A 21121-nucleotide genomic window follows, 5' to 3' on the forward strand; every position below is an offset into this window, starting at 1 on the left:
CAGGGTATATATATACTACACCTCCCATTTATAATAGAAGCTGTTTCCAAAAGTGATTACAAGCTCTTTATACAATTTCTGTAAAATTACACTAGCACATAAACCCTATGTGGTCCTCCCATCACTTTCATGGTCCTTTTCAAACTATTTGGATTGGTGGCTTATGCTGGGGCTTTTGCTGTTTTTATAACTGCTGCAGTGAGTTTCTTTGTGTACAGAATATTTCTGGGGTTTGAATCAGTTCATCAATTTATGCTTTGGCTGCTGTAACAGCGTGGCCACCATAACAGCATGGCCACCGTAACAACACAACACAGGCTGCAGGCCTTAAACAACAGAGAGTTGTTACTCCCAGTTCTGGAAGCTGGAAATCCAAGACCAGGGTGCCAGGAGGGCTGGGTTCTGGTGAGAGCCCTCCTCCTGGCTTGCAGACGGCCACTTCTTGCTGTCCTCACATGACAGAGAAAATGTGCATCACCCTTTTGTCTCGTCTTATAAGGACACTAGTCTCCTACATGAGGGCTCCAGCGTCATGACTTATTCACCTCTCAAAGGCTTCACTTCTAGATACCATCGCATTGAGTACTAAGGCTTCAGAGTATGCATTTGGGGCTGACACCAGCAGTCTATAGCACACTTCCAGGCATAGAACTAAATCCGAGATATAAACGCATTTCGGATTCTTGATGCTGTGCTGTGCTCAGTCACTCAGTCATGTCCAACACTTTATGACCCCATGGACTGTAGCCCACCGGGCTCCTCTGTCCATGGGATTTCCCAGGCAAGAATACTGGACTGGATTGCCATTTCTTCCTCCAGGGGATCATCCCGACCCGGGGATTGAACCCGCATCTCCTGCATTGGCAGGCAGATTCTTTACTGCTGAGTCACTTGGGAAGCCCTTCAGATTCTTGATACTTTGCACTGGGATGGGAGCTCCCTGGGTACAGGACTTTCTCTCATTCTCTGCTGTATCCACAGCACCTAGAAGGGAGCCTGATGCAAGAGTATGTTAATTATTGAATGCATGGATGAGAATCATTGAGAGGTTTTCTTGATTAATTTTTGGTGTCAATACATGCAGAAGAAAACAGTACCAAATAGATGAGTTGGCAGTTCACCCTGAGGGCTGTTCCACATCTCCTGGAACCTGACATTTGGAAACATGTAGGGGCCTTCTTTTTTGCTTGTCACATTGTCATCATTGTCAGAATGACGGAGGCAAGGCATTCAGTAGGCTGCAGCCATGGATGCCACATGGCACCACACAGCAAAGAATCATCTGGCCCCAAATACCAATGCCTGTTAGGACTCACTGATGTGAGCTATGGAGCATTATGGTGAAATGAACAACCTGGAACCCATCGCCCTATATGAGAATAAAGCTTCACCAGTCACAATGAAGCAAACTCGCTCTAAGGCAGACACTATACGCCACACAAACAAATCACCGAGTCATGACTTCAAGAGATATTTTGGTAGGAAGACTTTTTCAAAGAAGGACATGAGGGACTTCCCTGGTGATTCACTGGTAAAGGGTCCGCCCGCCGTTGCAGGGGACAAGTGGGTTCGATCCCTGGTTCTGGAAGATCCCGTATGCTATGGAGCAACTAAGCCTGGGCACCTGAAGCCTGTGCTCTACAATAAGGGAAGCCACTCCAACGAGAAGCTCGTGCACCTCAACGAAGAGCAGCCCCCACTCACTGCATGCAGTGAGAGTCTGTGTGCAGCAATGAAGACCCAGTGCCGCCAAAAATAAATAAATGAACAAATGAAAACAGTTAATATTCAAAGAAATGAGACAGAAAGAAAGAAGTGCATGAAGTCCTCTTGGTTCTGTCATAATGGATTATCTCATTCCTCCTCCCTCTATTAATAAATCTCAGCTTGGCAGCCAGAGTCTTTTCTTGGGGTTTATTAGTAAATCCAAACATTTGACAGAACAGTCTTATTCTTAACAGAATATTTTCCAGAGGACACCTCCTATATTCTGTACAAGTCATTTAAAAAGAAGTCCTTTTCCACCTATTTCTGCCTTTCTCAGAACTTCACTTCCTGTCTCTATGTGTGGCTGAAGGGGAAAAGAAGAACCTGCTATCATGAGCGTTGCCCTGGGAATGCAAAGCCCTTTGTGGCTTTCTTGCTCCGGGCAGAAGGAAGTCATTTTTGTCTGCACTATTTCTTCCTGGGCGACTTCTCCACGGCCATCACCTGACATCCTCTGAGGCTCATTCATCACTCGTCAGCCGCCTGCCCCCACCAGGACTATCTTCAGCTTAGAAACAATCTCAGATCCTTTTACCAGAGACGGCTTTCCTTAGCCACCTGGACCCCTTCGAAGGAGCTGAAGAGCTGTTACCAGAAGTTACTGGTAACCATGGTTCTCTCTTTCTCCTTCAGCCTCTACTCAGATAGTTTCTCCATGGGTCCATTTCCCAGGGCGCCAGGTCCCACTCAGGCTGGGAGAGTCAGAGGAGCCTCTAGTCAGGCAACTTTAGACTGTATTTCAGGCTCTCAAATTTTGTGTCTCAGCTATAGACTTCTTGGGGATCTTCCTGGTGGCTCAGTGGTAAAGAATCCGCCTGCAGTGCAAGCTGCACGGGTTCTATCCCTGGATTGGGAAGATCCCCTGGAGAAGGAAATGGCAACCCACTCCAGTATTCTTTCCTGGGAAATGCTATGAACAAAGGAGCCTGGTGTGCTGCAGTCCATGGGGTTTCAGAAGAGTTGGACATGACTTAGTGATGAAAACAATGACAAAATAGACTTCTTGAGTTCATTAATCCAACTCCCAGGATAACTCGACCTTGAGCCAAGCTCATCTCTCCTCCTTTGTCCACCCACCCTGACAATGGCCACTGTTTATCAAGCACCTACTCCTCTGTGTTGGTTTAAGGCTAGGTAAGCTTGCTATGTAAGCTTTCTTCGTAAGCTCTTTACATGTGTAGAACCCACCAACAGCTTACTTATCCTTGCAGCCAATCTTAGTAGTATCACATTCCAAAAAATTATTAGTCTGCTATCTAAAAGTCCATTCTGAAGGAGATCAGCCCTGGGATTTCTTTGGAAGAAATGATGCTAAAGCTGAAACTCCAGTACTTTGGCCACCTCATGTGAAGAGTTGACTCATTGGAAAAGACTCTGATGCTGGGAGGGATTGGGGGCAGGAGGAGAAGAGGACGACAGAGGATGAGATGGCTGGATGGCATCACGGACTCGATGGACGTGAGTCTGAGTGAACTCCGGGAGATGGTGATGGACAGGGAGGCCTGGTGTGCTGTGATTCATGGGGTCGTAAAGAGTCGGACATGACTGACCGACTGAACTGAACTGAACTTGAATCTTTACAGTAATCTTTTAGGAGAAAAATATCATTGAGGGATCACTTTTAAGAAAAATAGCAACATTTCTTAACATTTTAATAATCATGTCTTAATATCCAATCGGGTTGACTGCTGACCAAAAATATCTTTACTTGCATTTTTAAAAAATTCCTGAAATCCAGCCCAGGAAGGCTCTTATCTTCCTTCCCTATACTGCTCATGGCAAAATCCATTCTTTTTCTTCCCTTAGTCAACTCTTAGGCTCCCCAGGTGGCACTACTGGTAAAGAACTCACCTGCCGATGCAGGAGATGTAAGAGACTCTGGTTCGATCCCTGGGTTGGGAAGATCCTCTGGAGGGGCGCATGCCAACCCACTCCAATATTCTTGCCTGGAGAATTCCATGGACAGAGGAGCCTAACGGGCTACCATCCATAGGGTTACAAAGAGTCATACACAATTGAAGTGACTTAGCACGCACACGTACAGTCAACTGTTTGCTTCTTCCAGTGTATAATTCAGATTCAACTGCATTGCTTCATGCTCCCCATTACCAAGTTCAAGAGTTGAGTGGTACATGGAAACCTCCTTAGAAGGTGGAAAAGGGACAGTGTTACATGTTTATAGTTTTATATCTGCTCCTTATATTTATACCACATGTTATCTTATCTAATACCATCCAAAAATCTCATAACAAAAGAGGTATTCTCCCCATTTTTCAGATGAGGAAGTAGAGGTTTGCTAACCTGGTCATGGCCTACTACACAATCTTGGCTGGATCTGATAGATGCCAAAGTCTTGGTGATGTCATTAGTCACCACACTCTTGATTTCTTGAACATCTTTTAATGTGGGTCCCTGTCTCTCATAACCCTGACTTCTTATCCAGAGAGCTGGCTTCTATTCATTTACTCATTCATTCATCCCTGAAGTATCTGAGACTCTCCTGTGGGCCAAGTACTGGGCTTGTCAAGAGGATAATATTGTATGTAAGGTTTGGCTTCCGACCTTGCATTTGAAAGGTTAGAAAGACAAATATCAACCATTGCCTTAGTTCTAATTGGTGAATGTCTGTATTAATTTCTTCTGGCTTCTCTAACAAAGTAACACAAGTGGGGTGAGTCAAAACAACAAAAATTCATTTTTATCACAGATCTGCAGGCTAGAAGTCCAAGGTCAAGTTGTTGGCAGAGCCATGTTCCCTCAGAAATCTGTAAGAGAACAATGTTTCCTTGCATCTTCCTCACCTTGGGTGGTTCCTAGCAACCATTACCATTCCTGGGCTCGCAGAAGTATCACTCAGAATGAAAAGGAAAAGTTAAAATTTTACATAACCTCCTGCTCTTTCTGCCTCTGTAACTCAGCTCGCTCCTTGCAAAGTCTGGATCACCTATATCATGTAGTCTCAGAAAGTGGGGACTTAAAATACTAGAAGCTGGAGCTTATCTCACTCACCCTTGTGCTGCTTTTTGCAAGGCCCTGCAAACCTGCTTAATCGTGCCTCTCCATGTAAAGGTCAGGCATCCCCTTCCCCATCTTGACTGCTGTTCCCAGTGCGCGAAACCCCTTAGTTTAAACCAGCCTATTAGCAGCTAGTGTTGCCCACTATAGTCTGTCTATAAAAACTCTGTAACCTCTTTGTTTGGGGCTCAGAGCTTAGAGTGTTAACTCCTGTGGTCCCGCCGGCGTCATAAACCTGAGTTCTCCAACTCTCCGAATGTGGTGCTTGGTTTCTCAATTACTGGTTTCTGCAATAAGATCCCCTATCTTCACATGGCATTCTTCTTGGGTGTGTAATTCCCATTGCGTCCGAATTTCTCTTTTCTATAAAGACACCTGTCATATTGGATTAAGGTCCGCTCTAACTACTTCATTTTAAGTTGATTAGTCTCTAAAACTCTTGCTTCCAAATAAGGTCATGTTCTAAGGTCTGGCAGTTCGGATTTCAACATATCCCAGTGGGGAGGGTGGGAAATTCAACCCATAACAGCAACCTGAAAGACAAACATGAACGTGAAAATCACTCAGTCGTGTCTGACTCTTTGCAATCCTATGAACTGTAGTCTTCCAGGCTCCTCTGTCTGTGGAATTCTCTAGGCCGGAATACTGGAGTGGATAGCTGTTCCCTTCTCCAGGGGATCTTCTCAACCCAGAGATCACACCCAGGTCTCCCGCATTCTGCATTGCAGACAGATTCTTTACCATCTGAGCCACCAGGGAAGCCCAACAGCATCTCAGAGTGTGCAAACTTCTTTGGGAACCCAGGGACGAAAACAAACCCTGTCAAGGCAATTCAGGCAGGGCTTCCCAGGGGACCTCAGAGAGCTTGTTGTTATTGTTCAATTGCTAAGTCCTGTCTGACTGTTTGCAACAGGCTTTGCTGTCCTTCACTATCTCCAGGAGTTTGCTCAAATTCATGTCCATTTAGTTGGTGATACTGTCTAACCATCTCATCCTCTGCTATCCCTTTCTCCTTTGGCCTTCCATCTTTCCCAGCATCAAGGTCTTTTCCAATGAGTAGGCTCTTCGAATCAGGTGGCCAAAGTTTTGGATCTTCAGCTTCAGCATCAGTTCTTCCCATGAATATTCATGGTTGATTTTCTTTAGGACTGACTGCTTTGATGGGACTGCTTTGATGCAACTCAATCAGGAGAGGACAGGAGGGGAGGGGACCTGGCATCCTCTAGGAGGGAAGAGCCTCCTGGGCATGGAGAGTAATACTGGGAGATGGCAGGTGCTTAGAATTCATTGTGTGTCAGCGTGGGAGATGATCTGGAAAAAATACACAGAGGAAAATTCCAGAGAGCCTTTTATGCCTCATGTTAAAGAGTCTGGATCTTATTGTCTAGAAAATGAGAACCCAGTAACAAAAGTCACCTCCTTAAATGTGCCTTTCGTTTCAAAGGGGTAACTTTTAAAGTACAATTTAAGCAGGACTTTATAAAACCAAAGTTTCAAGTTATTAAAATTTTAATTTCTATTATTTTAAAAAGATTTTTTAAAATATGGACCATATTGTTTCTGTTTTACATTTTAGTTTTTTGGCCAAGTGGCATGTGGGATCTTAGCTCTCTGACCAGGGATGAAATCCAAACCCTGTGCATTGGAAGATGAAGTCTTAACTATGGACCACCAAGGAAGTCCCTAAGTTCCATCATTTTGTTTTCATAAGCCAAAGAGTAAGAAGTAAGGAGAGTGAGTTAGATCAAGCCTGGAAAGCAAATGAAGGCCAGAGCCTCAGGTGGGTTCCCAGAAAGCAGACCTTAATGATCTTTGCAGGCAGGAAGCATCAGTGAGCATGCCCATGAACCTCACCTGGAGCGAGTGATTAAAAAAAACAGGACTGGGCAGAGAAAAGAGTTGGGCTGTGACAGGACATGTCACAGGGAGCACTGGAGCTGGGATGGGATGGCTCTGCTGGGCATGAAAGGATAGGGGCTTGAAACCCCCACGGTGACCAATCACTGGTTGCAGGCTTCCCCCAGTAAGGGGTGTGACATCAGGCATGATGGTTTAGTTGCTGGCCATATCTGACTCTTTGTGACCCCCTGGATTATAGCCCCCAGGATCCTCTGTCCATAGGATTCTCTAGGCAAGAATACTAGGGTTGCCATTCCCTTCTTCAGGCAATCTTCCCAACCAGGGATTGAGCCCGGGTCTCCTGCATTGCAGGCAGATTCCTTACTGTCTGAGCCCTCACACTATATATAAAAATCAATTTCAAAAAAAAAAGTCAATTTCAGATGGAAAAAAATGTGACTCAACTCCAACAAAAGAGCAAGAAATGGATTGAGGAATAATTGCTCGGATCTTTTTTCTTTATAACTACATTATCCTGGGCATGGGGATAGGCAGCTAGTCCTGCCCATTGTTTGTTTCTGACCTGTAAGAGGAGATGCCAGAGAACAGGGAGAGAGATGAAGGCAGTCTGAGGTCTTCATGCTGGTTGATAAAGCCAATACTTTTATGTCAGTCAAGCAGGAGGAAAAGCCACAGAAATCCCACTATTTGCACATCTGAAGCTGTGAGCCATGGGCTGATTGGGGGCCTGCCTTTCAGTAGCCCTCACATGGGCAGAAGGAAAGATTTTCTTGTAGCAAAAAAGAAAAAGAAAAAGAATCCTGGGCTTAGCTCAATAACAATTGATAAAATTAAGACAGCTTCCCCACTCGTGAGCAGGTAAACATCCTATACTCTTGTTTTTCAAAGTGATTTATTCATAGAGAAAGAAATATGGAACTCATTAATGACAGCTTATGAGCTGTGGTCAGAGGGCTGATACCGCTGCTCCCACCGTTTGGACAAGAAGCTATGTGGATGTGAGAGAAGAGGCAGTGAACGGTGAGGGGGCTGCGGGACTGATGCCGAAGCCTCCATGGTGAGATCATGTCAAACCCCAAAGTTTTTTTTCTTTTAAATTGATTCCCCTGCTCACTCTAGGGGCCCCTTCCTCTTAAGCCACGTTCTCCCTTCCACCCCCAAAAAAGAAGCGTCTTCTTTTTTATTTATTTTATTTTTAAAGTTTTTATTTTTAAAGTTTTTATTTTCTACTGGGGTAGAGTCGATTAACAATGTTGTAATAGTTTCAGGTGAACAGTGAAGGGACTCAGCCGTACGTATACATGTATCCATTTTCCTCCAAACCAGGCTGTCACATAACATTGAACTGAGTTCCCTGTGCTATATAGTAGGTTCTTGTTGGTTATCCTTTTTAAATATAGCAGTGTGTACATGTCCATCCCAAACTCCCTAACTGTCCCATCCCCCCATCCTTCCCCTTGGCAACCACAAGTTCATTTTTAAAATCTGCAAGTCTATTTCTGCTTTGTAAATAAATCCATTTATATCATTTTTCTTTTTAGAGTCTGCATAGAAGGGATATTGTATTATATTTCTATTTTTCTATCTGATTTACTTCACTGAGTATGACAGTCTCCAGGTCTGTCCATGTTCCTGCAAATGGCATTATTCCATTCCTTTTAATGGCTGAGTAATATTCCATTGTATTTGTGTATCACATTTTCTTTATCTATTTGATTTGATCTTCCAACCTTCCACCTCCTCCTCAGCCAGGCTAATAGCATGTAATTCAAAGCTCTAAATCTCTAATGACATGGTTGGTTTTTCCAACAAGGCCAGCCCTCATCATGAGACTTTTCAGGGGCCCACCATGAATCACTTCATCAGCATAAACCTCAGTCCAAGGAACCCACCAGGAACAATAAAGATACTCTAAGTGATACTTAGGAAATTTCAGGGGTTCAGAGGCTCCCTTCCCAGAGCAAGGACAAAGAGAAGCCAAGTTCTTTTATGTACAACATCCTTTCATCAGTAACTAGTGGGGTGACGGTGATGGTGACGGTGGGTGAAGTAGCCATTTGGTAAAGCTCCCTCCCCCCAGAAGCTTCAGGTTTCCTCCTCTAGGAAGAATGCCTTCTGGTAAAAGTCTGCTCAGTACCAGGCAGCCCCCCAGATAGTACACTTCATACTCTTCCTTACCTGAAGCTGAGATCAATCTTCCTGTGAAAATCTGTTGGATGAAGAGTCTCTTAATGAATTTCCACTCTAAAGATCTAGAGTTAACCTTATCCCAACATCTCCATGATAGAAGTTGGCTGCATTTTAGAAGGAAACCTAGGGGGAAAAAATTGCACCAGTTATGCCCTGTAGAGTTTTACAAACCACAGAGCAAAGAGTGGATACAGTCTGGTTCCTCTCAGAGACTCTGAGTGGAAGAGAAGCTGGACGCAAGGCCCCTGTCCAGCTGGGCAGAAATTCTATTAGTCCATTTGATATGGTGCCTTTAATTCTTATATGGCTGGGAATCTCCCTTACCAGAGACTCTCTTCATTTTGAGATTATTTAAAACATAAAAAAGTTGAAAGACGTGGCCGAAGTCCCATATCACCTACCTCCCGATTTCCCAGTCGTTTAAATGTGTCATTTTCCATACGCAGTGGCCCTATCTCTTCATAAACACGCATACACTATGCCCACTATCCTTATTCTCTTCCTGAGTTATTTGAAAGCAAGTTGCAGCAGTACTGCTCCATCACTGGAAAGACTTCAGTGTTTATTTCTCCCACACAAGATCACTCTTCTACAGAAATGTGACTGTCCAAAGTGGGAAATCACCATTGCTACAATCACCACTACCATCTAAACCATTTGCTGTTCAGTTGCTAGGCCGTGTCCTACTCTTTGAGGCCCCCTGGAATGTAACCCACGAGGCTCCTCTGTCCATGGGATTCTCCAGGCAAGAATAATAGAATGGGTTGCTATTTCCTTTTCCAGGGGATCTTCCTGACCCAGGGATCAAACTCATGTCTCCTGCATTGGCAGGTGAATTCTTTACTGCTGAGCCACCAGGGAAACCCAAACCATAGAACCCATTCAAATTTCACCAACTGTGCCTAAAATATCTATTTTTCCTGTCTGGTCCAGGAACACACATTGCATTTGGTTGTCATATCTCTCTGGTCTCCTCCAATCTGAAAGAGTTTCTCAGTCTGAGAGAGTTAACCCGTTTATTCCATCTATCAGTCTCTGAGGAGACCACTCGCCCAGGTCCGTGCCTAGACTCATCGTGAACTCAGAGCAGAGACGGCACAGAAATGATGTCCTGTACCCATCTCAGTGTATCAAGGTGGGAGGCATGTCCTCTTGACCTTGTTCTAGCACTGGTGAAGTTATCTTTGTTGACCTGGTCACTTGTGTCTGCCAAGTTTTCCTTTGTATTTGATTAGTGTCTGAACAGTGAAGGGACTCAGCCGTATGTATACATGTATCGATTCTCCTCCAAACCAGGCTGTCACATAACATTGAACTGAGTTCCCTGTGCTATATAGTAGGTTCTTCTGATTAGTGTCTGAAAGGAGATACACTCAGACCATGTCAGTATCCTCTGCCCTCCAGCCTTATCTTCCATTGATTAATCATGCCTGAACTAACCAACACTGAGTTTGTTGACAGTTATTTTCTATTTCCATCCTCCTTGCATCCTCTTCTCCCCCATTTATTTGCTGATCTGTCCTAGATTCTGTTTTATTCTGTGGATGCACTCCACCATGGTAGACTGTAATGCTTATGTTCTCCCAGGCTTGGCTTGTCCAGCCCCTTTAAGCTGATACGGGTTCCTTGTTATGCATCCCCCAACATTCTCTAAACACTTCCTTTTCTTATAGCATAAAAAGATATTCCAGGCTCATCTCAGACCTTCTTTGCCCCAGCCAGGGAATCAGCATTTCTCCAAGGAATCCTGGATCTGTTTACTACAGAAGGGTATTTGGAAAGTAAGACTGGGTGTTTGATATCCAGCTGACTCTCAGGGTGTCATTGGTCCTAGGTTCTCTCAATAAACAGACCTTTCTCTCTCAAACCATGTTGTTGTAGTACAGTTGCTAAGTCGTGTTGAACTCATTGTGACCCCATGGACTGCAGCATGCCAGGCTTCCCTGTCCTTCACTATCTTCTGGAGTTTGCTCAAACTCATGTTCATTGAGTCAGTGATTCCACCCAACCATCTCATCCTCTGCCGTCCCCTTCTCCTCCTGCCCTCAATCTTTCCCAGCATCAGGGTCTTTTCCAATGAGTCATCTGTTTACATCAGGTGGTCAAAGTATTGGAGTTCCAGCATCAGTCCCAATTGTTAAAATTAGGAATGAATTTAACAAAAGACCTGTAAAACCTATACACTGGAAACTACAAATCACTGCTGACAAACATGAAAGACAAGCAAAATGAGTGGAGAAATATACCATGTGTGAGGACTGGAAGACTCCGTGCTGTTAAGATGCCAGTTCTTCCTCGCTAAGCTATAGATGTAACACAGTCTCAATCACAATTCAGTAGATATTTTAAATAGAAAGTGACAAACTGATTCAAAAATGTATATGGAGATGCAGAGACCCAGAATAGCACAATAATCTTGGGGAAGAAATGGTGGAAGGCTTATGCTGTTTGACTTCAAGATCTCCTCTAGGCACTTCCCTGGAGGTTCACTGGTTAAGAATGGTGGTTCGGCGGTTCACTCGTTCTCTGGTCTGCCGGCCAATGCAAGGGACACAGGTTCAATCCCTGGTCTGGGAACTAAGATCTCACATGCCTTGGTACCTGACTACTGAGGCCCAGGTACCTAGAGCTCCTACTCCGAAACAAGGAAAAGACACCACAAAGAGAAGCCCATGTACTGCTCCTGGGGAGTATCCTCCACTCACTGCAACCAGAGAAAGCCAGTGTGCAGCGATGAAGACCCAGCACACCAAACTAAATAAAATAAATAAATAAAAATTTGAAAGATCTTATCTAAAGCTACAGTAATGCAGACAGAGTGGCATCGGCACAGTGCAGGCAGAGATCAATAGAACAGAACTGAGAGCCCAGAATTTATATGGCCAATTGATTTTGACAAAGACAGCAAAGCAACTCAATTAGGAAATGAAAATCAACAGCCAATGCTAAATAACCATAGATCTTTATGATTAAAAAAAAAATTTATTTGACCCCTATTTCATGCCAGACACAAAAGTTAACTCAAGCTCAATCACAGAGACAAAGGTAAAAGCTAAAACTATGAAGTTTTTATTTTATAACCTTTTAAAAATCGATTAATTTTTGGCTGCACCAAGTCTTTGTTGCTGTGTGCAGCCTTTTCCTAGTTTTGGACAGCAGGGGTTCCTCTCCGGTTGCAGTCTGCAGTCTCTTATTGTGGAGCATGGGCTCCAGGGAACGAGGACTCCAATAGTTGTGGCACACAGGTTTAGTTATCCCTCTGCACGTGGAATCTTCCCAGACCAGGCATTGATCCCACGACCCCTGCATTGGCCACTGGACCACCAGGGAAGTCCTAAAGCTATGAAGTTTATACAAAAAAAACCAGGAGAATATATTCATGATTTGGAGACAGGCAAAGATTTCTTAAGATGCAAAAAGCACTGACCATAAAAGAATATTTTGGTAAATGAGACTTTATTGAAAGATGCTGTTAAGGAAATAAATAATAGGCACAGTACAGATCTGGGCTTCCCTGGTAGCTCCGCTGATAAAGAATCCACCTGCAATGCAGGCGATCCTGATTCGATTCCTGGGTCTGGAAGATCCCCTGGGGAAGGAATAAGCTACCCACTCCAGTGTTCTTGGGCTTCCCTGGTGGCTCAGATGGTAAAGAATCCACTTGCAATGTGGGAGTCCTCAGTTTGATCCCTGGGTTGGGAAGATCCCCTGGAGAAGGGAATGGCTACCTACTCCAGTATTCTGAGCTAGAGAATTTCATGGACAGAACAGTCTGCTAGCCTACAGTTCAAGGGGTCGCAGAGTCAGACATGACTGAGCGACTTTCACTTTCACTTTCTTTCACAGGAGAGATCTAGAGAAGATATTCATAAAACATATGCAAAGTACTTTTATCTAGATTGTATAAGGACCTCCTACAATCAATACACACACACACACAATGGACAACGAATTTGAACAAGTACCTCACAAAGGAAGACATATCAACTGTTATAAGCAGATGGAAGAGTGCTCAATATTGTTAGTCTTCAGGGAAATGCAAGTTAAAAACACAGTGGGATACTATGCATACTCACTAAAATGTCTAATATTCCACATGGAACAACAGATTGGTTCCAAATAGGAAAAGGAGGACGTCAAGGCTGTATATTGTCACCCTGCTTATTTAACTTATATGCAGAGTACATCATGAGAAACGCTGGGCTGGAAGAAGCACAAGCTGGAATCAAGATTGCCAGGAAAAATATCAATAACCTCAGATATGCAGATGATACCACCCTTATGGCAGAAAGTGAGGAGGAACTCAAAAGCCTCTTGATGAAAGTGAAAGTGGAGAGTGAAAAAGTTGGCTTAAAGCTCAACTTTCAGAAAACAAAGATCATAGCATCCGGTCCTATCACTTCATGGCAAATAGATGGGGAAACAGTGGAAACAGTGTCAGACTTTATTTTTTGGGCTCCAAACTCACTGCAGATGGTGACTGCAGCCATGGAATTAAAAGATGCTTACTCCTTGGAAGGAAAGTTATGACCAACCTAGATAGCAGATTAAAAAACAGAGATATTACTTTGCCAACAAAGGTCTGTCTAGCCAAGGCTATGGTTTTTCCAGTAGTCATGTATGGATGTGAGAGTTGGACTGTGAAGAAAGCTGAGCGCCGAAGAATTGATGCTTTTGAACTGTGGTGTTGGAGAAGACTCTTGAGATTCCCTTGGACTGCAACGAGATCCAACCAGTCCATTCTGAAGGAGATCAGTCCTGGGTGTTCCTTGGAACGACTGATGCTAAAGCTGAAACTCCAGTACTTTGGCCACCTCATGCGAAGAGTTGACTCATTGGGAAAGACTCTGATGCTGGGAGGGATTGGGGGCAGGAGGAAAAGGGAACGACAGAGGATGAGATGGCTGGATGGCATCACGGACTCGATGGACATGAGTCTGAGTGAACTCCGGGAGTTGGTGATGGACAGGGAGGCCAGGCATGCTGCGATTCATGGGGTCGCAAAGAGTCGGACATGACTGAGAGACTGAACTGAACTGAACTGAACTGAACTGAAAAACATTTCTATCACCAAAAGTTGGAGAGGATGTAGTGTAATGGACATCTCATATATCACAATATATATATAAAATGGAATCATTGTAGCAATCATTTATAAAGTTCATCTACCTTTGACCCAGTCATTTTTCTCCTAGGTATTTGTCCAGAGGAAATGACAACACACATACTCAAAAAGACTTGTACATTAATGCTCATAGTAATTTTATTTACAATAGCAAAAATGAGGAATAGCCCAGGTATTTAGCAACGAGGATGAATAATATATATGAAATGATGCCAACTATATGTAGTTCCACAACAGGCAAAGCTAAGTAAAAGTGGGAGGAAAAAATTGTTGCCTAGAACCGGAAGTAGGAATGTACCATGAAAGTTGACTGAAAAGGGATATGAGGGAACTTTCTGGAGATCTGGAAATATCTTAATTGATATGTGGGTTGCACAGGTGTGTTCATGTGTCAAACTGTGTAGCTAAACTTTGTGTCTTTAATATAAATTTCACTGTGAAAGAAGAACTGTAAAAATTGATGATAGTTGAGTGGTGGTTAAGTAGTAGATGGTGGTGTTATAGAAGTAAAAATGGTGAAATGTTAGTAACTGTTGAGGATGGGTGGGGTATACATGGGGATTTATTATACTAAACTACTGACTTGTATCTTCTTCATATATATTTGAAGTTTTCAGTATTCACAGGGGTCTCAGACTGGGTGGCATGTACTGCAAAGATACTCAGCAGAGATTGGTTAGTGCTTGTGAGTTTTTCATTTGCCTTTAGAGTACTTTTTACTCCATCCGGAGTGGGCTTGATTGACCAGTTATGTGTGGAACTCCATGAGTAACCTGAGTTAAAGTGAAACCAATGTGACTTCAGAACTAGGCAGGACTTTATAGATGGTGGTCTTCCAGGCTGCTGTCAATAGGCCTATTAATCCAACTCAGGCTCCAGGCCAGGAAGCTATGGCATCAGGCTGTGAGGTGGGCTGGCTTCTGGTCAAGAAAGCAGGAATAAGGAGGGCACCTAATTTTTTGTCAGCACTCTGTTTCTGGTGGCCAAGCTTCTTGTACAGAAGTGGTGCCACCGAATCCCTAGTGCGAGTCTGCCCTTCTGTCTTACCCTGCCCACATTCCCATGAAGCAGCTTGATCTAGCACTAGTCCTCAGAGTCCAGGGCTCAGAGTCCATATTCCAGCTTAATGCCATGAGCTGTGTGATCTCCATTAAAGTGAAGTGAAGTGAAAGTCGCCCAGTTGTGTCTGACTCTTTGCAACCCCATGGACTATATAGTACATGGAATTCTCCAGGCCAGATTATTAGAGTGGGTAGCCTTTCCCTTCTCTTGGGGATCTTCCCAACCCAGGGATCAAACCCAGCTCTCCCGCATTGCAGGCAGATTCTTTACCAACTGAGCCACAAGGGAAGCCCAAGAATACTGGACTGGGTAGCCTATCCCTTCTCCAGCAGATCTTCCCAGGCCAGGCATTGAACTTGGGTCTTCTGCATTGCAGATGGATTCTTTACCAACTGAGCTATCAAGGAAGCCCCTGTGGTCTCCATAACTTTCCCCATCAGCCAAACAGGAATGTAACACCTGCTCCCTTGTGTTGCACAGATTCAGTGAAATAATGTATGCACAGTTCCCAGAAATGCCTGCTGCAGATGCTTAGTAATCCTGGCTGAATTGGAAACCATTCAAAGGGCGCTTCTTACCTGGTCAGTTATGGATTGGTTGGGTTGGAATGAAATGCATAAGCATGGAATCCATGCTCTTTGCCTCACTGCCTTTTCTCCTTTGCTTCTCCTCTCAGTTCCTCCATCTCTGTCTGACTTTGCAAACTTGCTCATTCATCACATAGAGCCTACTGCATACCAAGCCTTACACTAGGTGCTAGTGAATCAGAGACAAATAAAACGTTTAAGTCAGAATCCCACCCTAGAGAATCACACTTCCAGGGGCTCTGTGAGGACTGTGGGAGCCCAGAAGGGCATACCCCTGAGTCAAGCCTCCTCTTTTCTCCTCTGTAGGAAGTCATCGCCTCCATCCTGCTGAGCGGGCGGATCGGGCCCAACATCCAGCTGGCTGACTGCTATGGGCTGAGGCTGAAGCACATGAAGTCAGACGAGATCCACTGGCTACATCCGCTGATGACAGTGGGGGAGGTGCAGGACAAGTATGAGTGTCTGCATGTGGAAGCCGAGTGGAGGTAAGAGAGGAGCCGCAGGTTCTGGAATGGGGGTGGGGGGAAATGAGCAGTGGGGAGACCCTGGGGCGCCTTTCCTCAGAGCACTTACCAACGTCTGAGAATATTATAGAAAATCTGAGTGGCATATTAGGTTGGCCCTTCTGCAGCATCCAATAAATGTGTTTGCTAAGACCTAATAAGGGCTCATCACACATCCGCATTCCAAGATGGATATCTAGGTGCATCCCTGGACTGGATGCTCTTGGCGGGATGGAGGAGGAGGAGGAGCAGAAGTGCAAGGAGGAGGGGGAGCCAAGCCAAGGGCTGGGGAGTAAACCTAAGGAGAACAGCTACCATCACGGGGCGGAGACAGAGAGTCAGAACCAGCACTGACCACTGTGGCTGGCAACCCCCACCTCTGTCCTCTGCGGTCCTCCCCCCACCCACGGAAAAGAAGGAAAGAAGGAGCAAGTCCTGAATGGGTAGCCAGGAGCTCCGTGGCAGCCCCTGGTAGGACCAGCTTCCCTCTGTCAACCAGAGAATTTGAACTTCCTGTCCCAGGTATGACCTTCAAGTCCGCTACCTGCCAGAGGACTTCATGGAGAGCCTGAAAGAAGACAAGACCACGCTGCTTTATTTTTACCAACAGGTAAAAGCATTTTATCTTCCAGTCCCCTGGGTCCTATGACCAACCTCTCCTGGGGAGATGGAAAGACAAGGCTTGCATTTTTGAAGGTCTCATTCCAGGAAAGTTCTCTCGGGGACATTCCTTGGTCCCTGGTCAGCTATCCAAACCTGCTTCCTTCACACCTGAGGGCTGAATGACCCCTCCCCATAGGCACAGGCCCTCTTGGATTTTCCTAGTGGCTATTTTCTACCCAGATGACCTGGCTGGGGAAGCAGGCAGAGCAAGTCCAAAGAGAAGGGGAGCGATCATAGCACACAGGCTCAGCTGTCTGACACACCTGGTTTCTAGCCCAGTTTTGCCACTTCTCAACCTGAAACCCCTCGGGACCTGATTTACCTGCATGAGGTTGTTTCCTCTTCTATAAAAAGGGGATGATAAGAAGAATACGCACATTACTGGGCTGCCATGAAGACCTAACTATAGTACTAGCAGTGTTCTCATAAACCAACTCTCTGATTTGTAGTACTTGCCAATTTCCATGGTGTAAATAACCCCTGGTAGCTCAGGCAGGAAAGAATCCACCTGCAGTGCAGGAGACCTGAGTCCAGAAGCTCCCCTGTAAAAGGAAATGGCAACCCACTCCAGTATTCTTACTTGGGAAATCCCATGGACAGAGGAACCTGATGGGCTACAGTCTGTGGGGTCACAAGAGTCAAACACAACTTAGCAACTAAACTAAATCAAATACTCCCATCTTGGCCTATTTCAAAAGACTAACATATCAAGCAGCTCACAAAATTTTGGAAAACTTAATAACTGACTTCCATGAGCTGTTTGGAGCTCACCGCACCCTTGGCTGTAGTGCCCCTGAGGTGCCCAGCACAAGACATGGCGGCGAATAAGCACTACGTGCACGAGAGCCGCCACAGCCGTTTTGTGTCTGGCCTTTGCCCCAGCCTACGTCTCCCTCCCAGTCCTCTAGAGACCGAGCCAGACTTTTCTCATATCTTGAGTGACATCTGTCACTACTTACCAACAAGGCTTTGGGTAAATTACTGTGTGCGTGTGTGCTCAGCCGCTCAGTCATGTCCAACTCTTTGCAAACCCAAGGACTGTAGTCCACCAAGCCCCTCTTGCCTCTCCAGGCTAGAATCCTGGAGTGGGTTGCCATGCCCTCCTCCAGAGGATCTTCCCAACCCAGGGGTCAAACCCTCATCTGTGTCTCCTGCACTGCAGGAGGATTCTTTACCGCCGAACCATCAGGAAGCCAGAATAAATGACTAACTCCTCCTCCCATTCCCAGTTTCTTTATCTCCAAAGTGAGGGGTGGGAGAGGGGAACCTGAACTTCCTGCCTTGTGGACGCTTAAAAAAATGTGCTTTGAAAGTACTTCAAAAACTCGATCACGCCTGTGGGGGCACAATCAACACTACCCAGGGCACCTCCCCCTCCTGCTATGTGGTTGTGCATTTGTGGGGGGAGGGATGAGAGACCACTCAGGGCAGCAGGATGGTGTTCAAAGCCCCCTCCACCTCCTGGGGCCTCTGCTCATCTCAGGGAAATGGGGAGCGAGGGCGGGAGGCTGAACCGTGGCCTTTCTCCCTGCCAGCTCCGGAACGACTACATGCAGCGCTATGCCAGCAAGGTCAGCGAGGGGATGGCCCTGCAGCTGGGCTGTCTGGAGCTCAGGTAGGTGGCCTCCGGGCCACTCCAGGGAGGTTGCCTGCTCCTTCCCTCCTCCACTGGGCTCTCGGCCAGCTTGGACTCTCCTCCAAGGCAGGAATGTGAGAGCCGGAAGGGGACAAGTGGTGGCTGACAGATGGTAAGGCCCCGAGGTGCTCACCGTCTGGCCCTGGGAAGAGAGGCGCCAGCCCTCTCTCTGGTCGGTGTCCCCTGTCTGCCTTTCGCTGCCACTGTTCTTGCCTCCAGGCTCTGGCTTCTTCCTTCTACCTGCCATCCAGCTGATCCAGTAAACGTTCCTTTGAACACTAGGCAAGCTTCTGGGAGACACTCGAATGCTGGGATTCCATCTGTGTTGCTCACTGCTGTATCCCCTGCTCCAACAGGTGCTAATAGATGTGCACAGAGTTAGTAAATCATCCAGCTCAGACAGTCCTTTCTGACTCTGTGACCCCACAGACTGTAGCCCACCAGGCTCCACTGTCTGTAGGATTCTCCAGGCAAGAATACTGGAGTGGGTTGCCATTTCCTCCTCCAGGGGATCTTCCCAATGCAGGGATCGAACCTGCATCTCCTGCACTACAGACTAATTCTTTACCACTGAGCCACCAAGGAAGTCCCCAAAGTTGTTTGTTTTCCCTCAACATTCTTAGAAAACCTCGGAGCACGCCTGTGAAGCACACCTTGAAAACAGGCAGTGTGACCCTGGGCTCTTCCTACAGTGCCCACTCAAGGGTCTCTCCGTCTTGAAGTCTCCCATTGCCCAGGTCCACCCCACCTACCCCTCCCTGCACGGATTGGCCATAAGGCCGTATGTATCCACCACTCTGTCAGATGCCGAGTGGTTCACATGCACTAGTCTGAAATCCATCAAATCCTTGAACTCAGGGTCGGTGCCACCTTCTCCTGGCACACGGTGAGGGCACAGTGTGAATTTGTATGGCTGGGTAACCGTGAAAGATCTGAAGACCTCTTTGCTGGTGGACACGTGCTGACATTTATTTTGTAGAGTTACTTAACTGCATGCAGCATGCCAATATGGTCAGTTACCTGGAAGTACATTTGCAGCTCACCCAACCCAGGGGGCGTTGCGGATGGCCATGCTGCCTTGTACGATGTGGAGTATTTGGAACATGTAGGGAAGGAGAAAAGGTGACTAAAATCATTTGGAAATCCATTAACCAGAGATAACCTCCACTAGCAGAGTAGCTCCAGGTCAGGTTTTTTCCAATGTATTTTTTTTCCTCTAAAATCGGGACCATAATTATTATTACTTATCTTGATTGACAATATGTTCAAAAATACCATTTAATAAAAACTTAAGGACATAGCACTACATGTTTTAAGTTTTTATGTAGATCTCTTCTATGATTTCATGCTTTAGATATTCTTCTCAGTTCCATGATTTGAGAATATTTCTCTAGCTTTTCTTCTAGTTTTAAAATAATTTCATTATTAACATTTTCCCTTTAATCTATCTAGAATAAATATTTAGAATAAAGTATGAGATGAAGGCCTAACTATACTCTTTTCTAAAGACTGTAAATTTTGTAAATTGTTTATGAATCATAAGTTACTTGCCCTTCTGGTATCAAAAGCATAAAACTAGTCCCAGATGTGCACAAGGACACATGAGTTAAAGTAACACTGAGTTACTAATGTATGATCAGGAGTGGGACAATGTCTGCAACAGTTGAAGAAATTACTAGACACAATGATCCAAACAGGGAAGGGAAGATAAGACAAATAGTATTGGCTATTTGGTCTCCACGTAAACAATTATTATAAATAAGTAATACCTAAAAATCTCTATGAAGACATATGTTTTAAGGGAAAATCATGCTTAAAGAATATGTATAAAAATTTAACAGATGTCACCCCAGGTGGCAGGATTATGGATTTGTTTTATTTTCTTCTTCTGTCTCATAAATGCTGAAGTTTTTATGTGTACTATATTTTATAATTATTTGCATGCATACACATAGATTTTCAGAGGTAGCAAATGAGGGGAAAGGAAGTCACAAAGGGAACACAGAACCTAAAAGGTGGATGTCAGTGTTTCTCAGCTATAAGTCGAGTGTTGGCTGCTTTGGGTCATTTATTTTTAGAGACCACTGGTAGAACCCCTGTCCTCCTCCTCTGCCCACCAACTGCATAAGCCAGAGGTGGACACCCTGGAGTACAACTGGAGTCTTTCCTAGGAAGGAAATTTGTGGGTTTTCTAAAATTCATAGTTTTCTAAATACTGAATTTTTCACCTCTCCTTCCTTTCTCCCTCCTAGTGGTTCCCACATCCGGCAGGGGAGGGTGCTTCTGGGCCAACATGTGGGCATTGGGTGGCCCAGCTCTGATGGCCTGTGGCTTCTCTCTCTGCAGGCGGTTCTTCAAGGACATGCCCCACAATGCACTTGACAAAAAGTCCAACTTCGAGCTCCTGGAGTAAGTCCTGGGACTGGCCCCAGCCTCTCTTCCCTTCCCATCTCCTGCTTTGCTCTTCTTGCTCACCTCCTATACACCTCCATCCCCAGACCAGAGCCAGGCAAGACCCATCTCCCTGGTGTGCTCACCTTTCCCTGATTGGCCCGAAGTCCTGAGTTGGGGATATAGAAAGTATTAATCACCCAGTCTTGTCCAATTCTTTGCAACCCCATGGATGGTAGCCCACCAGGCTCCTCTGTCCATGGAATTCTCCAGGCAAGAATACTGGAGTGGGGTTGCTGCTGCTGCTGCTAAGTTGCTTCAG

The 21121-nt window shown here is 45.3% G+C and overlaps 1 protein-coding gene across 1 annotated transcript in view; it reads left to right on the top strand.

Annotated features, from left to right (window-relative positions):
* PTK2B (protein tyrosine kinase 2 beta) overlaps positions 1 to 21121 on the top strand; it is a 137885-nt gene that overhangs the window by 85694 nt on the left and 31070 nt on the right. Inside the window, exons 3-6 of the mRNA XM_068974277.1 lie at positions 15913 to 16091; positions 16632 to 16719; positions 18308 to 18387; positions 20755 to 20817. Of these exons, the coding sequence (XP_068830378.1) occupies positions 15913 to 16091; positions 16632 to 16719; positions 18308 to 18387; positions 20755 to 20817 (410 nt within the window). The remainder of the gene's footprint in view (positions 1 to 15912; positions 16092 to 16631; positions 16720 to 18307; positions 18388 to 20754; positions 20818 to 21121) is intronic.

The sequence above is a fragment of the Capricornis sumatraensis genome, chromosome 6, assembly GCF_032405125.1.
Source record: "Capricornis sumatraensis isolate serow.1 chromosome 6, serow.2, whole genome shotgun sequence".
Lineage (NCBI taxonomy): Eukaryota > Metazoa > Chordata > Mammalia > Artiodactyla > Bovidae > Capricornis > Capricornis sumatraensis.